General features: G+C 51.3%; 1 protein-coding gene across 1 annotated transcript in view; it reads right to left on the bottom strand.

Moving 5' to 3' along the window:
* Window positions 1-18,736, bottom strand: part of PLLP (plasmolipin) — a 47,560-nt gene extending 28,824 nt beyond the window's left edge. Inside the window, exon 1 of the mRNA XM_089655610.1 lies at window positions 18,471-18,736. Coding sequence (XP_089511736.1) covers window positions 18,471-18,605 — 135 coding nt within the window. The 5' untranslated portion in view covers window positions 18,606-18,736. The remainder of the gene's footprint in view (window positions 1-18,470) is intronic.
* Between the last annotated feature and the right edge of the window lie 2,358 nt (window positions 18,737-21,094).

Raw genomic sequence — 21,094 nt, 5'->3', positions numbered from 1 at the left:
TGATGAGGCACTATTCCTCCCACTGACACCAATGATGGGGCACTATTCCTCCCACTGACACCAATGATGGGGCACTATTCCTCCCACTGACACCAATGATGGGACACTATTCCTCCCACTGATACCAATGATGGGACACTATTCCTCCCACTGACACCAATGATGAGGCACTATTCCTCCCACTGACACCAACGATATGCACTATTCGTCCCACTGACACCAACGATGGGGCATTATTCCTCCCACTGATACCAATGATGGGACACTATTCCTCCCACTGACACCAACGATGGGGCATTATTCCTCCCACTGATACCAATGATGGGGCACTATTCCTCCACTGACACCAACGATGGGGCACTATTCCTCCCACTGATACCAACGATGGGGCACTATTCCTCCCACTGACACCAACGATGGGGCACTATTCCTCCCACTGACACCAACGATGGGGCACTATTCCTCCCACTGACACCAACGATGGGGCACTATTCCTCCCACTGACACCAACGATGGGGCACTATTCCTCCCACTGACACCAATGATGGGGCACTATTCCTCCCACTGACACCAATGGTGGGGCACTATTCCTCCCACTGATACCAATGATGGGGCACTATTCCTCCCACTGACACCAATGATGGGGCACTATTCCTCCCACTGACACCAATGATGGGGCACTATTCCTCCCGCTGACACCAATGATGGGGCACTATTCCTCCCGCTGATACCAATGATGGGGCACTATTCCTCCCGCTGACACCAATGATGGGGCACTATTCCTCCCACTGATACCAATGATGGGGCACTATTCCTCCTACTGACACCAATGATGGGGCACTATTCCTCCCACTGATACCAATGATGGGGCACTATTCCTCCTACTGACACCAATGATGGGGCACTATTCCTCCCACTGACACCAATGATGGGACACTATTCCTCCCGCTGACACCAATGATGAGGCACTATTCCTCCCACTGACACCAATGATGAGGCACTATTCCTCCCACTGACACCAATGATGGGGCACTATTCCTCCCACTGACACCAATGACTCCTCCCTCAACAGTAGATCCCCCCACAAACACCAGATGTTGGGAATGTGCGCTCGTTCTCGTTCTCATTCTGCGTATTGCTTGGTGTTCGGTGTGAATGTTAGAGAAGTAAAATCGAATCCCTGGAGTCGCGTTTCGCCGCAGTTCTCTGGTTTTGCCGCACAGATCGGCGATGTTTTTGCCCCATGGCTTCCTCTATGAGCTCATCAGTGTCAGGTGCTCCCCCGGGGCTCAGGGTGGGGGGGTCAAAGTGGGGGGGTCGGGGTGGGGCTCGGGGTGGGGGGGTCAGGGTGGGGAGCGCCGACAATGTTGTGTAATAATAGGCCGCCTATCATTATTTCTACTAATCCCGACAACTTCCTCATAGACGCCAATCCGGGGGGGGGGACTGGAGACTCGTGTGGGAACTTGTCATCTTATCAAAGGTGAGGATTGTGCTGAGAAATCTTCCGTCACCAAATACATACAACGCAAAGTGCCGGCAGGTGAGGTGTGCGGGAAAATCAAATGTAAGAGAAAAAATAATATTTCTGTTCATAAGAAGAGATGGTCAGAGACTGCAGACATGATACATGAGATGGTCAGAGACCGCAGACATGATACAGGAGATGGTCAGAGACACGATACAGGAGATGGTCAGAGACCGCAGACATGATACAGGAGACGGTCAGAGACCGCAGACACGATACAAGAGATAGTCAGAGACCGCAGACACGATACAGGAGATGGTCAGAGACCGCAGACATGATACAGGAGACGGTCAGAGACCGCAGACATGATACAGGAGACGGTCAGAGACATCAGACACGATACAGTAGATGGCCAGAGACCGCAGACATGATACAGGAGATGGTCAGAGACTGCAGACACGATACAGGAGATGGTCAGAGACCGCAGACACGATACAGGAGATGGTCAGAGACTTCAGACATGATACAAGAGATGGTCAGAGACCGCAGACACGGTACAGGAGATGGTCAGAGACTGCAGACATGATACATGAGATGGTCAGAGACCGCAGACATGATACATGAGATGGTCAGAGACCGCAGACATGATACAGGAGATGGTCAGAGACACGATACAGGAGATGGTCAGAGACCGCAGACATGATACAGGAGACGGTCAGAGACCGCAGACACGATACAAGAGATAGTCAGAGACCGCAGACACGATACAGGAGATGGTCAGAGACCGCAGACATGATACAGGAGACGGTCAGAGACCGCAGACATGATACAGGAGACGGTCAGAGACATCAGACACGATACAGTAGATGGCCAGAGACCGCAGACATGATACAGGAGATGGTCAGAGACTGCAGACACGATACAGGAGATGGTCAGAGACCGCAGACACGATACAGGAGATGGTCAGAGACTTCAGACATGATACAAGAGATGGTCAGAGACCGCAGACACGGTACAGGAGATGGTCAGAGACTGCAGACATGATACAAGAGATGGTCAGAGACCGCAGACATAGTACAGGAGATGGTCAGAGACCGCAGACATGATACAGGAGATGGTCAGAGACTGCAGACATGATACAAGAGATGGTCAGAGACCGCAGACATGATACAGGAGATGGTCAGAGACCGCAGACATAGTACAGGAGACGGTCAGAGACTGCAGACATGCTGTAGAAGTTGATGGAGACTGGGGAAATGCTTCAAACTCTGTAGCCTGGCAGAAAAATGCAGTAAAGCACCACAACCACTACATGTGAACAGCCCTGTCAGACTGTAATGTTAGCATTTGGGTGGGTGGCCGGGCAGGGGTAAAACCGCGGCTTAGCAGCCTGGCCTATGGGTGGAGCTGGCTCTCTATAGGTGAAGTCGTCTCTCTATAGGTGGAGCTGGCTCTCTATAGGTGGAGCTGGCTCTCTATAGGTGAAGTTGTCTCTCTATAGGTGAAGTCGTCTCTCTATAGGTGGAGCTGGCTCTCTATAGGTGGAGCTGGCTCTCTATAGGTGAAGTCGTCTCTCTATAGGTGGAGCTGGCTCTCTATAGGTGGAGCTGGCTCTCTATAGGTGAAGTCGTCTCTCTATAGGTGAAGTCGTCTCTCTATAGGTGGAGCTGGCTCTCTATAGGTGGAGCTGGCTCTCTATAGGTGAAGTCGTCTCTCTATAGGTGGAGCTGGCTCTCTATAGGTGGAGCTGGCTCTCTATAGGTGAAGTCGTCTCTCTATAGGTGGAGCTGGCTCTCTATAGGTGGAGCTGGCTCTCTATAGGTGAAGTCGTCTCTCTATAGGTGGAGCTGGCTCTCTATAGGTGGAGCTGGCTCTCTATAGGTGAAGTCGTCTCTCTATAGGTGAAGCTGGATCTCTATAGGTGGAGTCGTCTCTCTATAGGTGAAGTCGTCTCTCTATAGGTGGAGCTGGATCTCTATAGGTGAAGTCATCTCTCTATAGGTGAAGTCGTCTCTCTATAGGTGAAGTCGTCTCTCTATAGGTGGAGCTGGCTCTCTATAGGTGAGGTCACCATTACCCGCTGGCTGCCACACTCACTAAATCCTTATGAATGCCGATGGACCAACTCCAGCCAAAACCATTTTTTTTCGTAGTCGCAGTCTGATCCTCCATACCGATCAGTGGGAGTAATGAAGCCGAAGGCTCACCATGACATTCAGGAAAGCAGCATTTTCCACACCATAGTCCGGCAGCGGCAGGCTCTGTCCTTGTGGCGGGTTTCCTTCTCCATGTACATTTTTGTGGCGTGTTCTTGCACATGCGTGCATTGCCTTAGGATGTACAACTATCAGACAGGACACGACATTTGTAGCAGAATGTAGTATGCGGCATCGCCGGCCATGGCGTCACGCTGCAACGTATGTGTGTTCCTTAGTGCATGAGACGCAACGTGACGCCACAACGCATGTCATACGAAACAGTTCCCAATGTCTGACTGGCAGCACGCTGCTCGGCTCAGAGGGCTGCCTCTCCTCCTCTGACTCCAAGTTCTTCTCTGCCGGGGATTGCAGGGATACAAATATATCAAAGGGGCCACAACTGGGAGGGGCTTTGAGATTTTGCATGTTTTTACAGGGGCCACAACTGCAGAAAGTTTGAGAAATTCCGTTCTTTTATTATTCTAATACAGACGACGTGTTGGACTCCTTTAGGAAGACTCTATTGGACTCGATGAAGGAAATCGTTTCCACGCGTAAACACTCATCGTGGTGCATTTTTGTTGCCGTTTTGATGGCTGACATGTTTACATTGCAAACAAACTTTATTTATACATCCAGTGATGAGAATGTTAACTTTTCACACACTAAAGTCGTCCTGAACGTCAGGCTCTGTAAATTGGACGTATCGGTATTTCCTCGTCTGGCCGGATGACAAACGATTTCACTGACTGATATTTAATGAACTCACCAGTAATGGTCACATGATGGAGGCCCCACCTGCTCCACACGTGGCAGGGACAACGAGCCAGAACCCCACCCTTGTCCCATCAGTTCCAAAGTACAAACACTTTCCAGGCTCCAGCGCTCCGGCCTCAGGCCTAGATGGAAGTACTAAGTTCTTGTCATTGCAGAGACCTCCAGGTGTTGGGGTTGTCGGGCGATCCCACCATGGTCACTGCAGGTTCACTGCCTTCCCTGTATCCGCTCTCCCCGGATCCCGCATTCACTGTATCCGCTCTCCCCGGACCCCGCATTCACTGTATCCGCTCTCCCCGGACCCCGCATTCACTATATCGGCTCTCCCCGGACCCCGCATTCACTGTATCGGCTCTCGCCGGACCCCGCATTCACCGTATCGGCTCTCCCCGGACCCCGCATTCACCGTATCCGCTCTCCCCGGACCCCGCGTTCACCGTATCCGCTCTCCCCGGACCCCGCGTTCACCGTATCCGCTCTCCCCGGTCCCCGCGTTCACCGTATCCGCTCTCCCCGGACCCCGCGTTCACCGTATCCGCTCTCCCCGGACCCCGCGTTCACCGTATCCGCTCTCTCCCCGGACCCCGCGTTCACCGTATCCGCTCTCTCCCCGGACCCCGCGTTCACCGTATCCGCTCTCTCCCCGGACCCCGCGTTCACCGTATCCGCTCTCCCCCCGGACCCCGCGTTCACCGTATCCGCTCTCCCCGGGCCCCGCGTTCACCGTATCCGCTCTCCCCGGACCCCGCGTTCACCGTATCCGCTCTCCCCGGACCCCGCATTCCCTATATCCGCTCTCCCCGAACCCCGCATTCCCTATATCCGCTCTCCCCGGGCCCCGCGTTCACTATATCCGCTCTCCCCGGGCCCCGCGTTCACTGTATCCGCTCTCCCCGGACCCCGCATTCACTGTATCCGCTCTCTCCCCGGACCCCGCATTCACTGTATCCGCTCTCTCCCCGGACCCCGCATTCACTGTATCCGCTCTCTCCCCGGACCCCGCATTCACTGTATCCCCTCTCCCCGGACCCCGCATTCTCTATATCCGCTCTTCCCGGACCCCTCATTCACTATATCCGCTCTCCCCGGACCCCGCATTCACTATATCCGCTCTCCCCGGACCCCGCATTCGCTCTATCCGCTCTCCCCGGACTCCGCATTCACTATATCCACTCTCCCACAGTACACAGAACATGGAAATGCAATTCTTTTAGTAAATATAAACGGCTAAAAACCTTTTTCTTATCAGCAGTATATAGCAGTCTTGTGACTTCTATCAGTGTCCAGCAGAGCACTGGTTAAAGCTTGTAGGAGGAGTTTTCATTCTGCTATGGCTGTCCTATGAGTCTGCATAACCCCTGACCCACTGTCTGGACAGCACTAATTGGATCTGTGCTGATCACATTCACCCTCCCAAGAAAAAAAAACAAAAAAACTCTCTAGCAATACACACCAAACTGAGCTTGTACAGAGTGCCTCCAAAGGCTCTGTACTATCAGCAGATGGATTGGAGAATGTAGAAGAAGGGGTGGATCAGAGAAGACAGGATCAAACAGCCTTTTTACACAATGCAGAGGATTAACCCCTTAGGTTCCACAGTGAGTATACCCAGCATGCTTTGCTGCATCTACAGACTGATGTCACTGTTGGGGGTTCAGGAACACTTTAACTCCTTGATTCCGGCCAGACAGTGAAAGGGATGAGTGAGCTTCTAGAGAGCTCCGCCTACTTACAGACGAAGAAAAAACCTCCTGGAGCTCAGAAATCAAACAGTAATCGATTATCACAAGTCTGGGTTGTCGGGATTGTTCCGTAGACGTCCATCGCCTGAGGAAAACCCGCCGTATAGAACCAGAAAACGTAAAGTACGAGGGGCGCCCAAGTCAAGTTCTATTTTGCAATAAATATAAAATATCCACAACCGCCCGGCATCAACAGACATTTTTGGCGGATCCTCGCATTTGTGTTTTTTCAATTTCCCGCGTCTCTATTTCAGGGTCTACTGGTGTCATGGTTGCCTTTTAAAACTACAAGCGAAGCCACTCCCTTCTTACATTTCGGAGAGCCTCCATTGCGCCAGAGATTTTCCGATCGGTCCTTTGACTGTGAATTTATTAGGGTGCAGTACTGCTCTGGAAGGTCCAGGTTGGTATCGTGTCTCCGATGGGGACCATGTGATATCAACGGAAAGGTTCAGGATGAACATGACTCGTTTATGTGGAGGATGTCGGGCGGGTTGGCTGGAATTGTATTTTGTTTACTGTGGTGCTTTAACAATGTGCTTGGCTAATAAAGATCTAAACAACACGGGCGCGGCTCTATAATTCATTCTGGATGCACAATACATTGAAGAAGAGAAGTCTATAGAGTCCATGTAGACGTCTTTTAATGCCACCCCGATGCAAATTTCCAGTAAAAGCCAGCGCACCGGTCCGTCTATTACCAAAAATAGTGCAGCTGCATGGTCCCATCATCAAGGCCTAACGCAACGTACGCCAACGCATGAGAACACACGCATTACCACAGGCAAAGAAAGAGCTGAACCCTTCAGGTTCCTTCACGCTCCTTGTTGACGTTATATCTGGACGTCGTGCTAACACACAGGAAATGTTATGTTTTACCATGAGCTACCTCAACGCACCATTGGCACTGCGACCCATTGCCATTCATTGTGAATGGAGCTCTACCTTTTGCCAAAGCGCCCCAACATACGTGTATTGCAGCACACTGTGAGTGGTGGTGGGGTGTGTTAGAAAAAAAAAAGGGATGTGGCATTTGGGGGTTTTTTTTTGCGTTGTGGCCCATTGGCATCCCGTTTATATTAAATTGTCTGTCTTAACACAACGCACTGCAGCCGGTTCAAAGGGCCTTCATGATAAACGTGCACTTCTTCGACCCCATGGTGAGGGATCCTTTGCACTGAGGTCATCTAGAGTGAACATACCCTGGTTTCTACATTGGGTCGCAAATTCTTTGACAGTCGGACAAATGAAGTGATGACTCCTGTGTCAGTGTGGGTGGAGCCAGAGGACAGAGGGAACGACGATCACCCTTGTCCTATTCTAGCTCAGGTGGGTGGGAATAGGTGTAGATGTGCCAATCGATGATCCTATTTACAGCGCCTCCAGAAAGTATTCCCAGCTCTTACCTTTTTCCACATTTTGTTATGTTGCAGCCTTATTCCAAAATGGATTAAATTAATTTTTTTCCTCCACATTCTACAAACAATACCCCATAATGACAACGGGAAAGAAGTTCATTTTGAAATCTTTGCGATTTATTAAAAATAAATAAAAAGTACATAAGTATTCCCAGCCTTTGCCATGACACACAGAACTGAGCTCTGGTGCATCCTGTTCCCACCGATCATCCTTGAGATGTTTCCACAACTTGATTGGAGTCCACCTGTGGGACATTCAGTGAATTGGAGTCCACCTGTGGGACCTTCAGTGGATTGGAGTCCACCTGTGGGACCTTCAGTGGATTGGAGTCCACCTGTGGGACCTTCAGTGGATTGGAGTCCACCTGTGGGACCTTCAGTGGATTGGAGTCCTCCTGTGGGACATTTAGTTGATTGGAGTCCACCTGTGGGACATTCAGTTGATTGGAGTCCACCTGTGGGACATTCAGTGAATTGGAGTCCACCTGTGGGACAATGAGTGAATTGGAGTCCACCTGTGGGACATTGAGTGAATTGGAGTCCACCTGTGGGACATTGAGTGAATTGGAGTCCACCTGTGGGACATTCACTGAATTGGAGTCCACCTGTGGGACATTCAGTGAATTGGAGTCCACCTGTGGGACATTGAGTGAATTGGAGTTCACCTATGGGAAGTTCAGTTGATTGGACATGATTAGGAAAGGCATAAACCTGTCTATAGAAGGTCCCACAGGTAACAGTGCATGTCAGAGCACAAACCAAGCCATGAAGTCCAAGGAATTGTCCATAGACCCCTGAGACAGGATTGTAAGAAGGCACAGATCGGGGGAAGGGTACAGAAACATTTCTGCAGCATTGAAGGTCCCAATGAGCACAGTGGCCTCCATCATCCGTAAATGGAAGAAGTTTGGAACCACCAGGAATTATGGGGTATTGTTTGTAGAAGCACTGTAAATGAGATGCCTGACAATATTTTTCAATGTCTGGGACGTATAAACATCTCTTCCCTTTTGGAGGCTTCACCAAGGCCCACTGAAGTCTCAGTTGTCTGTAGACCCAAAACCCCGTCTCCTTGTGTGATCGCTAAAACAGAGGGTGAGCCAAATCTCTCCAATCGCTTATAGTCAAGTAGAATGGGAAAGGGTTAAAACCACTGCCAGGTTTTTATTACACCTCTGTCGAAGAAGGTGTGTCACTTGAGCCAATGTATTACAGAGTTGACCCACCACCACCATAAAGAGTCCAACTAAACCAGAAATGAAACCCTGGTGAAGAGAAAGAGAACCTTACAGCTCCTGAAACGCGTTGGATTGTGGTCATTGTCATGTTTGGACTTCTGTGATGAAATTAGTTTCCTTGGACAGCTACACATTTGGTTTTTCACTCTTTTTCCACTTGTATGTTCCATTCTTCACCCAAGCCACCTTGGGTGAGAGCTGCCTATCCAGAGTCACAATACACCATAGTTTGGGTAAAATCAGTATTAGATCCGGGATCCGCCAGTTACATCTTCTGAGGTTTTTTTTACCACCTTTGCTCCCAATTGGGAGATGTCCCCTCATTTCCTGCCCTTATGACCACATGTCACGGTCGGGGGTCAGGCTTGGAGACCAGAAGTATAGCAGTAGAGAGGCTCCCACCAACCAGCTGGATGAGTATACAGCAGGTCACCTTGGTGGATGCTGCGGGCTCACCCGAGGTGCGGGGACTAAGCAGTAACCGATCTTCACCAGAGCTCCTGATGGTGGAGATGGGTTTTGTTGCGTCTTAGTACCAGGTCACAGTCCTTAGGATCTCCCCATCAGGAGGTAAGCAGGCCAGAGTCTAATAGTGGATATAGTAGGTTCGGATCAAGCAGAAGGTCAGTAAACAAGCCAAAGGTCGGTAACAAGTGGTTTCAGTTTGGGATCAAGCAGAAGAGTAGCCAAACAACAAGCCAAAGGTTGGTAACAAGTATTAGCAAACATACAGACAGCAGCAGGAGTAACCAGAGCGAGATATGGGTGAGCCCCCATCATCTACCAGGGTGACCTGCTGTATACTCATCCAGCTGGTTGGTGGGAGCTTCTCTACTGCTATACTTCTGGTCTCCGAGTTTGACCCCCGACTGTGACATGTGGTCATAAAGGGCAGAAAATAAGATGGCATCTCCCAATTGGGAACAAAGGTGGTAATAAAAACCTCAGATGATGTAACTGGAGGATTCTGGATCCAATACTGATTTTACCCATAATCTGGCAAACAGGAGGTGCAGAGACGTGGCTTAAACAGGAAGTTCATGGGAGGTGCAGAGACGTGGCTTAAGTAGGAAATTCATGGGAGATGCAGAGACGTGGCTTAAGTAGGAAATTCATGGGAGATGCAGAGACGTGGCTTAAGTAGGAAGGTCATGGGAGATGCAGAGACGTGGCTTAAGTAGGAAGGTCATGGGAGATGCAGAGACGTGGCTTAAGTAGGAAATTCATGGGAGATGCAGAGACGTGGCTTAAGTAGGAAGTTCATGGGAGGTGCAGAGACGTGGCTTAAGTAGTAAGTTCATGGGAGGTGCAGAGACGTGGCTTAAGTAGGAAGTTCATGGGAGGTGCAGAGACGTGGCCTAAATAGGAAGTTCATGGGAGGTGCAGAGGCGTGACTTACATAGGAAGTTCATGGGAGATGCAGAGGCGTAACTTACATAGGAAGCTCATGGGAGGTGCAGAGAAGTGGCCAAAATAGGAAGTTCATGGTAGGTGCAGAGACGTAGATTAAGTAGGAAGTTCATGGGAGGTGCAGATGTGGCTTAAATAGGAAGTTCATGGGAGGTGCAGAGACGTGGCTTAAATAGGAAGTTCATGGGAGATGCAGAGGCGTGGCTTACATAGGAAGCTCATGGGAGGTGCAGAGACGTGGCTTAAGTAGGAAATTCATGGGAGATGCAGAGACGTGGCTTAAGTAGGAAGTTCATGGGAGGTGCAGAGACGTGGCTTAAGTAGTAAGTTCATGGGAGGTGCAGAGACCTGGCCTAAATAGGAAGTTAATGAGAGGTGCAGAGATGTGGCTTAAATAGGAAGTTCATGGGAGGTGCAGAGGCGTGGCTTACATAGGAAGTTCATGGAAGGAACAAAGGATTCAAGGTTCAAGAGAAACAAGACACCAGGCAAGGTTGTCTAAGGTACCAGATACAGTGCTGTGCAGCATTCCAGGTGGTCCAGCAAGAAGAGATACTGCCAAACACAGCAAAGGTTGCAGGTTCAGATCCAGGTCCTGACACCACACTGGAAGTAGGGAGATCTCCTCAACAGGGTCAAAGATGGCAATAAAAACCCAGAGAGAGGTTCTTACCCTCCCTTATTCCATCCAATACTAAAAAATAGGAAGACTATTCCTCTTCCAGGGACCAATAGGTTCCTTTCACATGCAAACTTGCCGAAAGTAAGCAATATCTCAGTATTAGAAATGTCAGCATCCTGATGCTCCCCCCCCCCCCATTGTATTGTGGGAGATGTTGGGGTCGTTCCCCAGAGGAGACCTTTCAGAGAGTTGGGTGGTTTTTAGGTATCTGGGTTTGGGGTCCTCAGCAGAAACACTTGAAATACGTCAATCAGCAACTTGTGATAATACTTTCCCCTTCGGCGGTGTCACAGGTCGTGGTTGGTGATCGGTTTCCTAAGCGACCAGCGGAGTATTTTTTTGGACATTCGGAGTTTAGCTAAATTATATTCGAAGTTAAAGTTTAATCTTCGGTTTGAGTAGAGGGAAGGCTTGGATCGGCCTTTCCCAACCAAGTTACCACGGAGGAAGCCTTGGAATAATGTTCGGGTCTCAAGGACCCCTGCTGTCAGCATCAGGAAACCCACTGTGAGAAACGGTGACATTTTGGGAATCATTGAAAATCTGACGGATCTGCCAAAAAAACGTCTTTTATTGAAGGATAGCGATGATAGGAAGCCATTTATTATCACAGAGTTGTTTGGCTCCTTTTTAAATGCCGATAAGAACAGGAATCCCCCCAAATGGCCCGGATCAGAGGATTCCCTCCCCTGGAACGTTGGGCCTTGGTACAGACACACAAGGGGACACACGCAGGGTACAATGGCAATTGAAAGGTTAATCTCCCACATCTGTGGCTTTATTAATAAATTGCGATTAGTGTCTGTGTATAAATAGTGAGTTTGTTAGATCTCACGTGGATGTGCTGAGCAGGCTAGGTACTGAGCCATGGGGAGCAGAAAAGAACTGTCAAAAGACCTGCGTAACAAGGTATTGGAACTGTATAAAGATGGAAAAGGATATAAAAAGATATTAGTGTTCAATCATTTATTAAGAAGTGGAGAATTCGAGGATCTCTTGATACCAAGCTAAGGTCAGGTAGACCGAGAAAGATTGCAGCCACGACTGCCAGAAGAATTGTCCAGGATACAAAGAAAAACCCCAACAGGCAACCTCAGGAGAAATACAGGCTGCTCTGGAAAAAGACAGTGTGGTTGTTTCAAGGAGCACAATACAAAAAAAAGACTTCAGACACAGTACAGGAGATGACCAGAGACTTCAGACACAGTACAGGAGATGACCGGAGACTGCAGACACAGTACAGGAGATGACCAGAGACTGCAGGCATAGTACAGGAGATGACCAGAGACTGCGGACATAGTACAGGGGATGTCCAGAGACTGCAGACACAGTACAGGAGATGTCCAGAGACTGCAGACACAGTACAGGAGATGACCAGAGACTGCGGACATAGTACAGGGGATGACCAGAGACTGCGGACATAGTACAGGAGATGACCAGAGACTGCGGACACAGTACAGGAGATGACCGGAGACTGCGGACAGTACAGGAGATGACCGGAGACTGCAGACATAGTACAGGAGATGTCCAGAGACTGCGGACACAGTACAGGAGATGTCCAGAGACTGCGGACATTGTACAGGAGATGTCCAGAGACTGCGGACACAGTACAGGAGATGGTCAGAGACTGCGGACACAGTACAGGAGATGGTCAGAGACTGCAGACATTCTACAGGAGATGACCAGAGACTGCAGACATAGTACAGGAGATGACCAGAGACTGCAGACATACTACAGGAGATGGTCAGAGACTTCAGACACAGTACAGGAGATGGTCAGAGACTTCAGACACAGTACAGGAGATGGTCAGAGACTTCAGACACAGTACAGGAGATGACCAGAGACTGCAGACATAGTACAGGAGATGACCAGAGACTGCGGACACAGTACAGGAGATGGTCAGAGACTGCAGACATAGTACAGGAGATGACCAGAGACTGCGGACACAGTACAGGAGATGGTCAGAGACTTCAGACACAGTACAGGAGATGGTCAGAGACTGCAGACATAGTACAGGAGATGACCAGAGACTGCAGACATAGTACAGGAGATGGTCAGAAATTGTGGATTCTGTACATAAGATAGTCAACACTGTGGACATCCTACAGAAGATGGTCAGAGACTGCAGCATACTACAGGAGATGGTCAGAGATTGTGGGCACTCTCTACAGGAGATGGTCAGAGACTGCAGACATTATACAGGAGATGGTCAGAGACTGCAGACATTATACAGGAGATGGTCAGAGACTGCAGACATGATACAGGAGATGGTCAGAGACTGAAGACAGGATACAGGAGATGGTCAGAGACTGCAGACATGATACAGGAGATGGTCAGAGACTGCAGACATGATACAGGAGATGGTCAGAGACTGCAGACATGATACAGGAGATGGTCAGAGACTGCAGACATGATATAAGAGATGGTCAGAGACTGCAGACATGATACAGGAGATGGCCAGAGACTGCAGACATGATACAGGAGATGGTCAGAGACCGCAGACATGATACAGGAGATGGTCAGAGACCGCAGACATGATACAAGAGATGGTCAGAGACCGCAGACATGATACAGGAGATGGTCAGAGACCGCAGACATGATACAGGAGATGGTCAGAGACCGCAGACATGATACAGGAGATGGTCAGAGACTGCAGACATGATACAGGAGATGGTCAGAGACTGCAGACATGATACAGGAGATGGTCAGAGACTGCAGACATGATACAGGAGATGGTCAGAGACTGCAGACATGATACAGGAGATGGTCAGAGACTGCAGACATGATACAGGAGATGGTCAGAGACTGCAGACATGATATAAGAAATGGTCAGAGACTGCAGACATTCTACAGGAGATGATCAGAGACCACAGACATAATACAGGAGATGGTCAGAGACCGCAGACAGGATACAGGAGATGGTCAGAGACCACAGACATGATACAGGAGATGGTCAGAGACCGCAGACATGATACAGGAGATGGTCAGAGACTGCAAACATAATGTAGTGATTTATCAGAGACCGCAAACGTGATACAGATGTTTAGAGACTGGTGACGTGCTGCAAGCAATGTTCAGAGACTGCGTCAGAGACATGATATGGGTGTGACAGGAATGAACCAAAGAGGAAGAACCTAGGCAGGTAAAACTATGACTGTTGGCTGATGGGGCCCAAGGGCCACATAAGAGGTGCCAGAAGGGCCATATTAGAGGAAGTACAAATATTTACAGTCTCTGCCGTTCCCAACCAATGGAATGGTTAGGGGGTTCCCAAGACTGAATGAGTTCAGTGATACTCCGCACTCCTGACCCACAGAGCTTACCATCGGATTACACCAACAGATTCAGCAACTAGATAGGAGTTGAGAAATAGGAATTCTGTGACCCGGTTTTCATGATAAGAAAGGTAAGTCGCCGTTTACTGTCCCTGTTATCTCTGAACATGTGACTGTAATGGATACAGAGTACAGGGTTACCGATAACAGGCAGTTCAATCGTCATTCTTGTACTTGGCAGCACAATGGTTCCTGGGGGCACCTGGGGAGGGGGGGGGGGGAGGGAGGAGGAAGGCAGCAAACAAAGACTTTCTGCAGATCCGGAAAATAATATATCCACGGACATGAAGATTTTCATCAAGATAACGAGTGAGATTGTGCCACAGAGCAGAGGTGGTCCTGGCAGCCACAGAGCAGAGGTGGTCCTGGCAGCCACAGAGCAGAGGTGGTCCTGGCAGCCACAGAGCAGAGGTGGTCCTGGCAGCCACAGAGCAGAGGTGGTCCTGGCAGCCACAGAGCAGAGGTGGTCCTGGCAGCAGTGGTCCTGGCAGCCACAGAGCAGAGGTGGTCCTAGCAGCAGTGGTCCTGGCAGCCACAGAGCAGAGGTGGTCCTGGCAGCCACAGAGCAGAGGTGGTCCTAGTAGCAGTGGTCCTGGCAGCCACAGAGCAGAGGTGGCCCTGGCAGCCACAGAGCAGAGGTGGTCCTGGCAGCCACAGAGCAGAGGTGGTCCTGGCAGCAGTGGTCCTGGCAGCCACAGAGCAGAGGTGGTCCTGGCAGCCACAGAGCAGAGGTGGTCCTGGCAGCCACAGAGCAGGGGTGGTCCTAGTAGCAGTGGTCCTGGCAGCCACAGAGCAGAGGTGGTCCTGGCAGCAGTGGTCCTGGCAGCGGTGGTCCTGGCAGCCACAGAGCAGAGGTGGTCCTAGCAGCAGTGGTCCTGGCAGCCACAGAGCAGAGGTGGTCCTGGTAGCCACAGAGCAGAGGTGGTCCTAGCAGCGGTGGTCCTGGCAGCCACAGAACAGAGGTGGTCCTGGCAGCGGTGGTCCTGGCAGCCACAGAGCAGAGGTGGTCCTGGCAGTGGTGGTCCTGGCAGCCACAGAGCAGAGGTGGTCCTGGCAGTGGTGGTCCTGGCAGCCACAGAGCAGAGGTGGTCCTGGCAGCAGTGGTCCTGGCAGCCACAGAGCAGAGGTGGTCCTGGCAGTGGTGGTCCTGCAAGCCACAGAGCAGAGGTGGTCCTGGCAGCGGTGGTCCTGGCAGCCACAGAGCAGAGGTGGTCCTGGCAGCAGTGGTCCTGGCAGCGGTGGTCCTGGCAGCCACAGAGCAGAGGTGGTCCTGGCAGTGGTGGTCCTGGCAGCCACAGAGCAGAGGTGGTCCTGGCAGCAGTGGTCCTGGCAGCCACAGAGCAGAGGTGGTCCTGGCAGTGGTGGTCCTGGCAGCCACAGAGCAGAGGTGGTCCTGGCAGCAGTGGTCCTGGCAGCGGTGGTCCTGGCAGCCACAGAGCAGAGGTGGTCCTGGCAGCGGTGGTCCTGGCAGCCACAGAGCAGAGGTGGTCCTGGCAGCGGTTTTAGGAAATTTCACATTGTAGATTACCTCCAGGGATTGGTTCCCACACCTTTGCAAGCCCAGGATTTTCCCACATCAATGGGACAGGGACATAGAAAAGGTTCAGCACCCTACAGCTGAGGCTGATATCTCAGCAGAGTTGAGTGGAGATCCAGTCAGAAGGCATTACTAAACCAGGGAAGGGTGTCTCGCTTCTTCTGCTGCACACACCTTCACATTAATTAAATTAGACCTCCGGTAGTAAGGCCAAGACCCCCTGGTAAGGACTGTGGCAGGTTGGTGCCGCCAATGAAATGAGAAAAAAAACAATAATGAACTCTAACATCTAAAACCTGCCTGGTCTCTCCACTTATATTACGTCCTAACCGAGCTGCTTACAAACTGTCCAGCCACTGTGCGGTATTTGTGGCTGTTGTCTTTCCAGTAACACACTCCAATGTTTCATTCAAGAATAAAGGTGGGGGAGGAGGGTGTACACAAGAATATGTAGCCCACCACACCATGATCCACAGAAATATGCCACAGCATATCACCATATAGCAATGAAGGCTCCTATATTATGGCCTAATCAGGTGTTGACAAACTGTCCAGCCACTGTGCAGTATTTGTGGCTATTATGTTTCCAACAATACAATCCGATGTTCAATTAAAGAAAAAAGGTGGGGGGAGGGTGTACACAAGAATATGTAGCCCACCACACCGCAATCCACAGTCATATGGCACGGCACATCACCATATGGCAATGAAGGCTCCTATATTATGGCCTAACCGAGCTGCTGACAAACTGTCCAGCCACTGTGCAGTATTTGTAGCTATTGTCTTTCCAGTAATACACTCCAATGTTGTATTCAAGAAGAAAGGTGGGGGGAGGGTGTGCACAAGAATATGTAGCCCGCCACAGAAATATGGCACAGCATATCACCATATTCCAACGAAGGCCTCATTTAACCTGCGGCAGCCTCTACCTGCCTTTTGAAAAGTGATCTGTGCCGTAATGCTTTTCAGAAGGTGGTAGGGCAGCGGCTTCCAGGCCTTCAGGTGGAGATCCTGAATAGCTCCTGAATGGATCTTTTTATGCGGACTTTGCAGGGAAATACCGTACCGGAACACCCGACTTGGTGGTTACGGCTCGGCCTTTTGGGTGAGTTAAACAGGCAGCGCCCTCAGTAAAACAAAGGATGCCGAGTTATATTTTGCTGCAGCTTACGAGAGGCTTAACGCTTCATGTTTTGATCATGTGAACAGCACTGTGTGCTGCCCATAGTATCATCTGCACAGGGGTGAGGAGAGTTAAAAATGCCACTGAAACGCCTGCTTCCAATGCCAATGTGTCCTCCATCCCTCTCTGCCAATCCCTCCACTGGCCTCCATCCCTCTCTGCCAACCCCTCCACTGGCCTCCATTCACTGTCCTCCACCCCTCTCTGCCAATCCCTCCACTGGCCTCCATTCAGTGTCCTCCATCCCTCTCTTGCAATCCCTCCACTGGCCTCCATTCAGTGTCCTCCATCCCTCTCTTGCAATCCATTCACTGTCCTCCACCCCTCTCTGCCAATCCCTCCACTGACCTCCACCCCTCTCTGCCAATCCCTCCACTGGCCTCCATTCACTGTCCTCCATCCCTCTATGCCAATCCCTCCACTGGCCTCCATTCACTGTCCTCCACCCCTCTCTGCCAATCCCTCCACTGGCCTCCATTCACTGTCCTCCACCCCTCTCTGCCAATCCCTCCACTGGCCTCCACTCAGTGTCCTCCACCCCTCTCTGCCAATCCCTCCACTGGCCTCCATTCACTGTCCTCCATCCCTCTATGCCAATCCCTCCACTGGCCTCCATTCACTGTCCTCCACCCCTCTCTGCCAATCCCTCCACTGGCCTCCATTCACTGTCCTCCACCCCTCTCTGCCAATCCCTCCACTGGCCTCCACTCAGTGTCCTCCATCCCTCTCTGCCAATCCCTCCACTGATCTCCATTCACTGTCCTACACCCCTCTCTGCCAATCCCTCTACTGGTCTCCATTCAGTGTCCTCCAATCCTCTCTGCCAATCCCTCCACCTGTCTCCATTCAGTGTCCTCCAATCCTCTCTGCCAATCAGCCCTTCTAATGCCACCAGCTCAAAAGGATTTAAAGAATTTGCTTTACCAAGTTCCTTCATGAATCCACCGGGTCTGGGGACCCGGAACACACGGGGCTCATCTTGAACCCATGGGTACCACCATCCCTGAACCTCATCCCAAGACGGAAACCTTTAGACCGACTCAAAGTTGTACTCACAAGCTCAACGATCATTAGGATGCCCAGGATGGACCTGATGAAGGTTAGGTCTTGCCGTAGGAAAAATCCCACCCCATGGCTAGCAGCATCCTTCATGAATCCACCGGGTCTGGGGACCCGGAACACGCGGGGCTCATCTTGAACCCATGAGCACCACCATCCCTGAACCTCATCCCAAGACGGAAACCTTTAGACCGACTCAGTCGTACTCACAAGTTCAACGATCATTAGAATGCCCGGGATGCACCTGATGAAGGTTAGGTCTTGCCGTAGGAAAAATCCCACCCCATGGCTGGCAGCATCCTTCATGAATCCACCGTGTCTGGGTACCCGGAACACGCGGGGCTCATCTTGAACCCATGAGTACCACCATCCCTGAACCTCATCCCAAGACGGAAACCTTTAGACCGACTCAGTCGTACTCACAAGTTCAACGATCATTAGGATGCCCGGGATGGACTTGATGAAGGTTAGGTCCGGCCGTAGGAAGAATCCCACCCCATGGCTGGCGGAGTCCGGCGTGCTGGTCTGTGTGCTGACTTTGGCAGGGAACTCAGCCATGGCCGTGCGACGGGTTCAGCAGTTACAGAATACCTGAGCCTCGTACTTAGGCGTGTGAGGGCAGCCGAGCGGCACAAGGCAGGTCTGCGATCCTCTCTGTACCTGTCCTACGTAAGGCTTCCCTAACAACGCCCCAGACGTGGAGGTGCAGGAGGGCGTGGAGCAGGCGGGTTATACAGTAACAGGATCCCTGACACGGTGCAAAGTCTGCTACTGCCGGTTCCCACCTGTGCTGGGCACACAGCGAACGCTCGCCCTTTTAATTAACCCTCGCTGCACCGTCTCGCCCCACGAACCTGCCTGTCAGCGAGACGCATCGACACCCAACAACAATGTGACATCCGATGTGACGGCTGCATTCGTTTTCTCTTTTTAAGGCTTAAAGGATAACTCCGTTTTCTTAGCAAACAACAAAAAATAATGTCAGGAATACAAATGCCACACAAGCCACATTGTAATTGATTGTTATTACCCCCTCGCCCTCCGGAGGATTCCCCCCCCTCCGGAGGATTCCCCCTCCCCTCGCCCTCCGGAGGATTCCCCCCCCCCTCGCCCTCCAGAGGATTCCCCCCCCTCGCCCTCCGGAGGATTCCCCCTCCCCTCGCCCTCCGGAGGATTCCCCCCCCCTCGCCCTCCAGAGGATTCCCCCCCCCTCCGGAGGATTCCCCCTCCCCTCGCCCTCTGGAGGATTCCCCCCTTGCCCTCCAGAAGATTTCCCCCCCACCCCTCGCCCTCCAGAGGATTACCCCCCACCCCTCCAGAGGACTCCCCCCACCCCTCACCCTCCAGAGGATTCCCCCCCCCCCCTCGCCCTCCAGAGGATTCCCCCTCCCCTCGCCCTCTGGAGGATTCCCCCCTTGCCCTCCAGAAGATTTCCCCCCCACCCCTCCCCCTCCAGAGGATTACCCCCCCTCGCCCTCCAGAGGATCCCCCCCCTCGCCCTCCAGAGGATTCCCCCCCCCTCGCCCTCCAGAGGATTCCCCCTCCCCTCACCCTCTGGAGAATTCCCCCCTTGCCCTCCAGAATATTTCCCCCCCCACCCCTTGCCCTCCAGAGGATTACCCCCCACCCCTCCCCCTCCAGAGGATTCCCCCCCTTCGCCCTCCAGAGGATTTATCCCCCCCCCCCCCTTTCCTGACCAGGCCAATTTTTTAAATATGGCGTTGTGTTACTTTGACTGACAATTGTGCGGTCATGCAATGCTTTTTTTCCCCATTACTATCTGAGTACCAATGCTCTTCCCTCCCACCCCCAAGGAAATTAACCCTTTAATGCCAGCGCCTCCTGGCCCTTTAACCCCCCGCGACTTTGATGCAGCTTTGGATGTGACTCTGGCTGTCCCACAACTGTCGCATGGATAACATTAAAATGCGAATTTTGAAAGTTTACATTGCAGTCTACGGCACTCCAGTCGCATGAAAGTCGCATCAAAGTAGTGCAGGAACCTTATTAACCCCTCCAGAGGATTCCCCTCCACCCCTCCCCCTCCAGAGGATTCACCCCACCCCTTTGCCCTCCAGAGGATTTATCCCCCCCCCCCTTTCCTGACCAGGCCATTTTTTAAAATACGGCATTGTGTTACTTTGACTGACAATTGTGCGGTCATGCAACGCTGCAATGTTATTATTCACAAAAGGACAAGGAGCCCAGGAGGGGGGGGCATCCCTTGGGATGGATCTGCTCTGATCTGAGGTCTGTAATGGAGGTTGCAGATCAGGGGCGGACCGACAACTCATAGGGCCCCCGGGCAATAGGGGATCATGGGGCCCCTGTGTCCTTGCCCAAACTCAAAAAAGCCTATGAAAAAGGTACCAGGGGCATCTCATGGGGCCCCCTACTGATCCCGGGCCCTCAGGCAGTGCCCGAGTTTCCAAATGGTCAGTCCGCCCCTGTTGCAGATTTACAATGGGGGGGGGGGGGAGTGACCAGAGGGGGGCTGGTAATAAATATTTGTTCAAGGGGAAAAGGAAAATATGTGCTGGGGGGGAATCCTTCCCTTTCCCATGACTTCCCTGTATAGTTTTTTTTTTCCATTACTATCTGAGTACCAATGCTCTTCCCTCCCACCCCCAAGGAAATTAACCCCTTAATGCCAGCGCCTCCGGGCCCTTTAACCCCCCACGACTTTGATGCAGCTTTGGATGTGACTCTGGCTGTCCCACAACTGTCGCATCGATAACATTAAAATGCGACTTTTGAAAGTTTACATTGCAGTCTATGACACTCCAGTCGCATGAAAGTCGCATCAAAGTAGTGCAGGAACCTTATTAACTCCTCCCCCTCCAGAGGATTCCCCCCCTTTCCTGACCAGGCCATTTTTTGCAATACGGCACTGCGTTTCTGTCACTGACCATTGCGCGGTCATGCAACGCTGCGCTATAAACAAAAAAAGAACGACAATTTTGAAAAAGAAAATATTTTAGAATTTTTGCTATTAAACACGTCCAGTAAAAAAAAAATATCCAATTTCGTCATAAATTTTAGCCAAA

This window comes from Staurois parvus, unplaced genomic scaffold (genome assembly GCF_062004578.1).
Source record: "Staurois parvus isolate SC_StPar_1 unplaced genomic scaffold, SC_StPar_1.0 ptg000856l, whole genome shotgun sequence".
NCBI classification, from domain to species: domain Eukaryota; kingdom Metazoa; phylum Chordata; class Amphibia; order Anura; family Ranidae; genus Staurois; species Staurois parvus.
The sequence above is the reverse complement of the archived record's forward strand: the minus strand, read 5'-3'. Positions and strand labels throughout refer to the sequence as shown.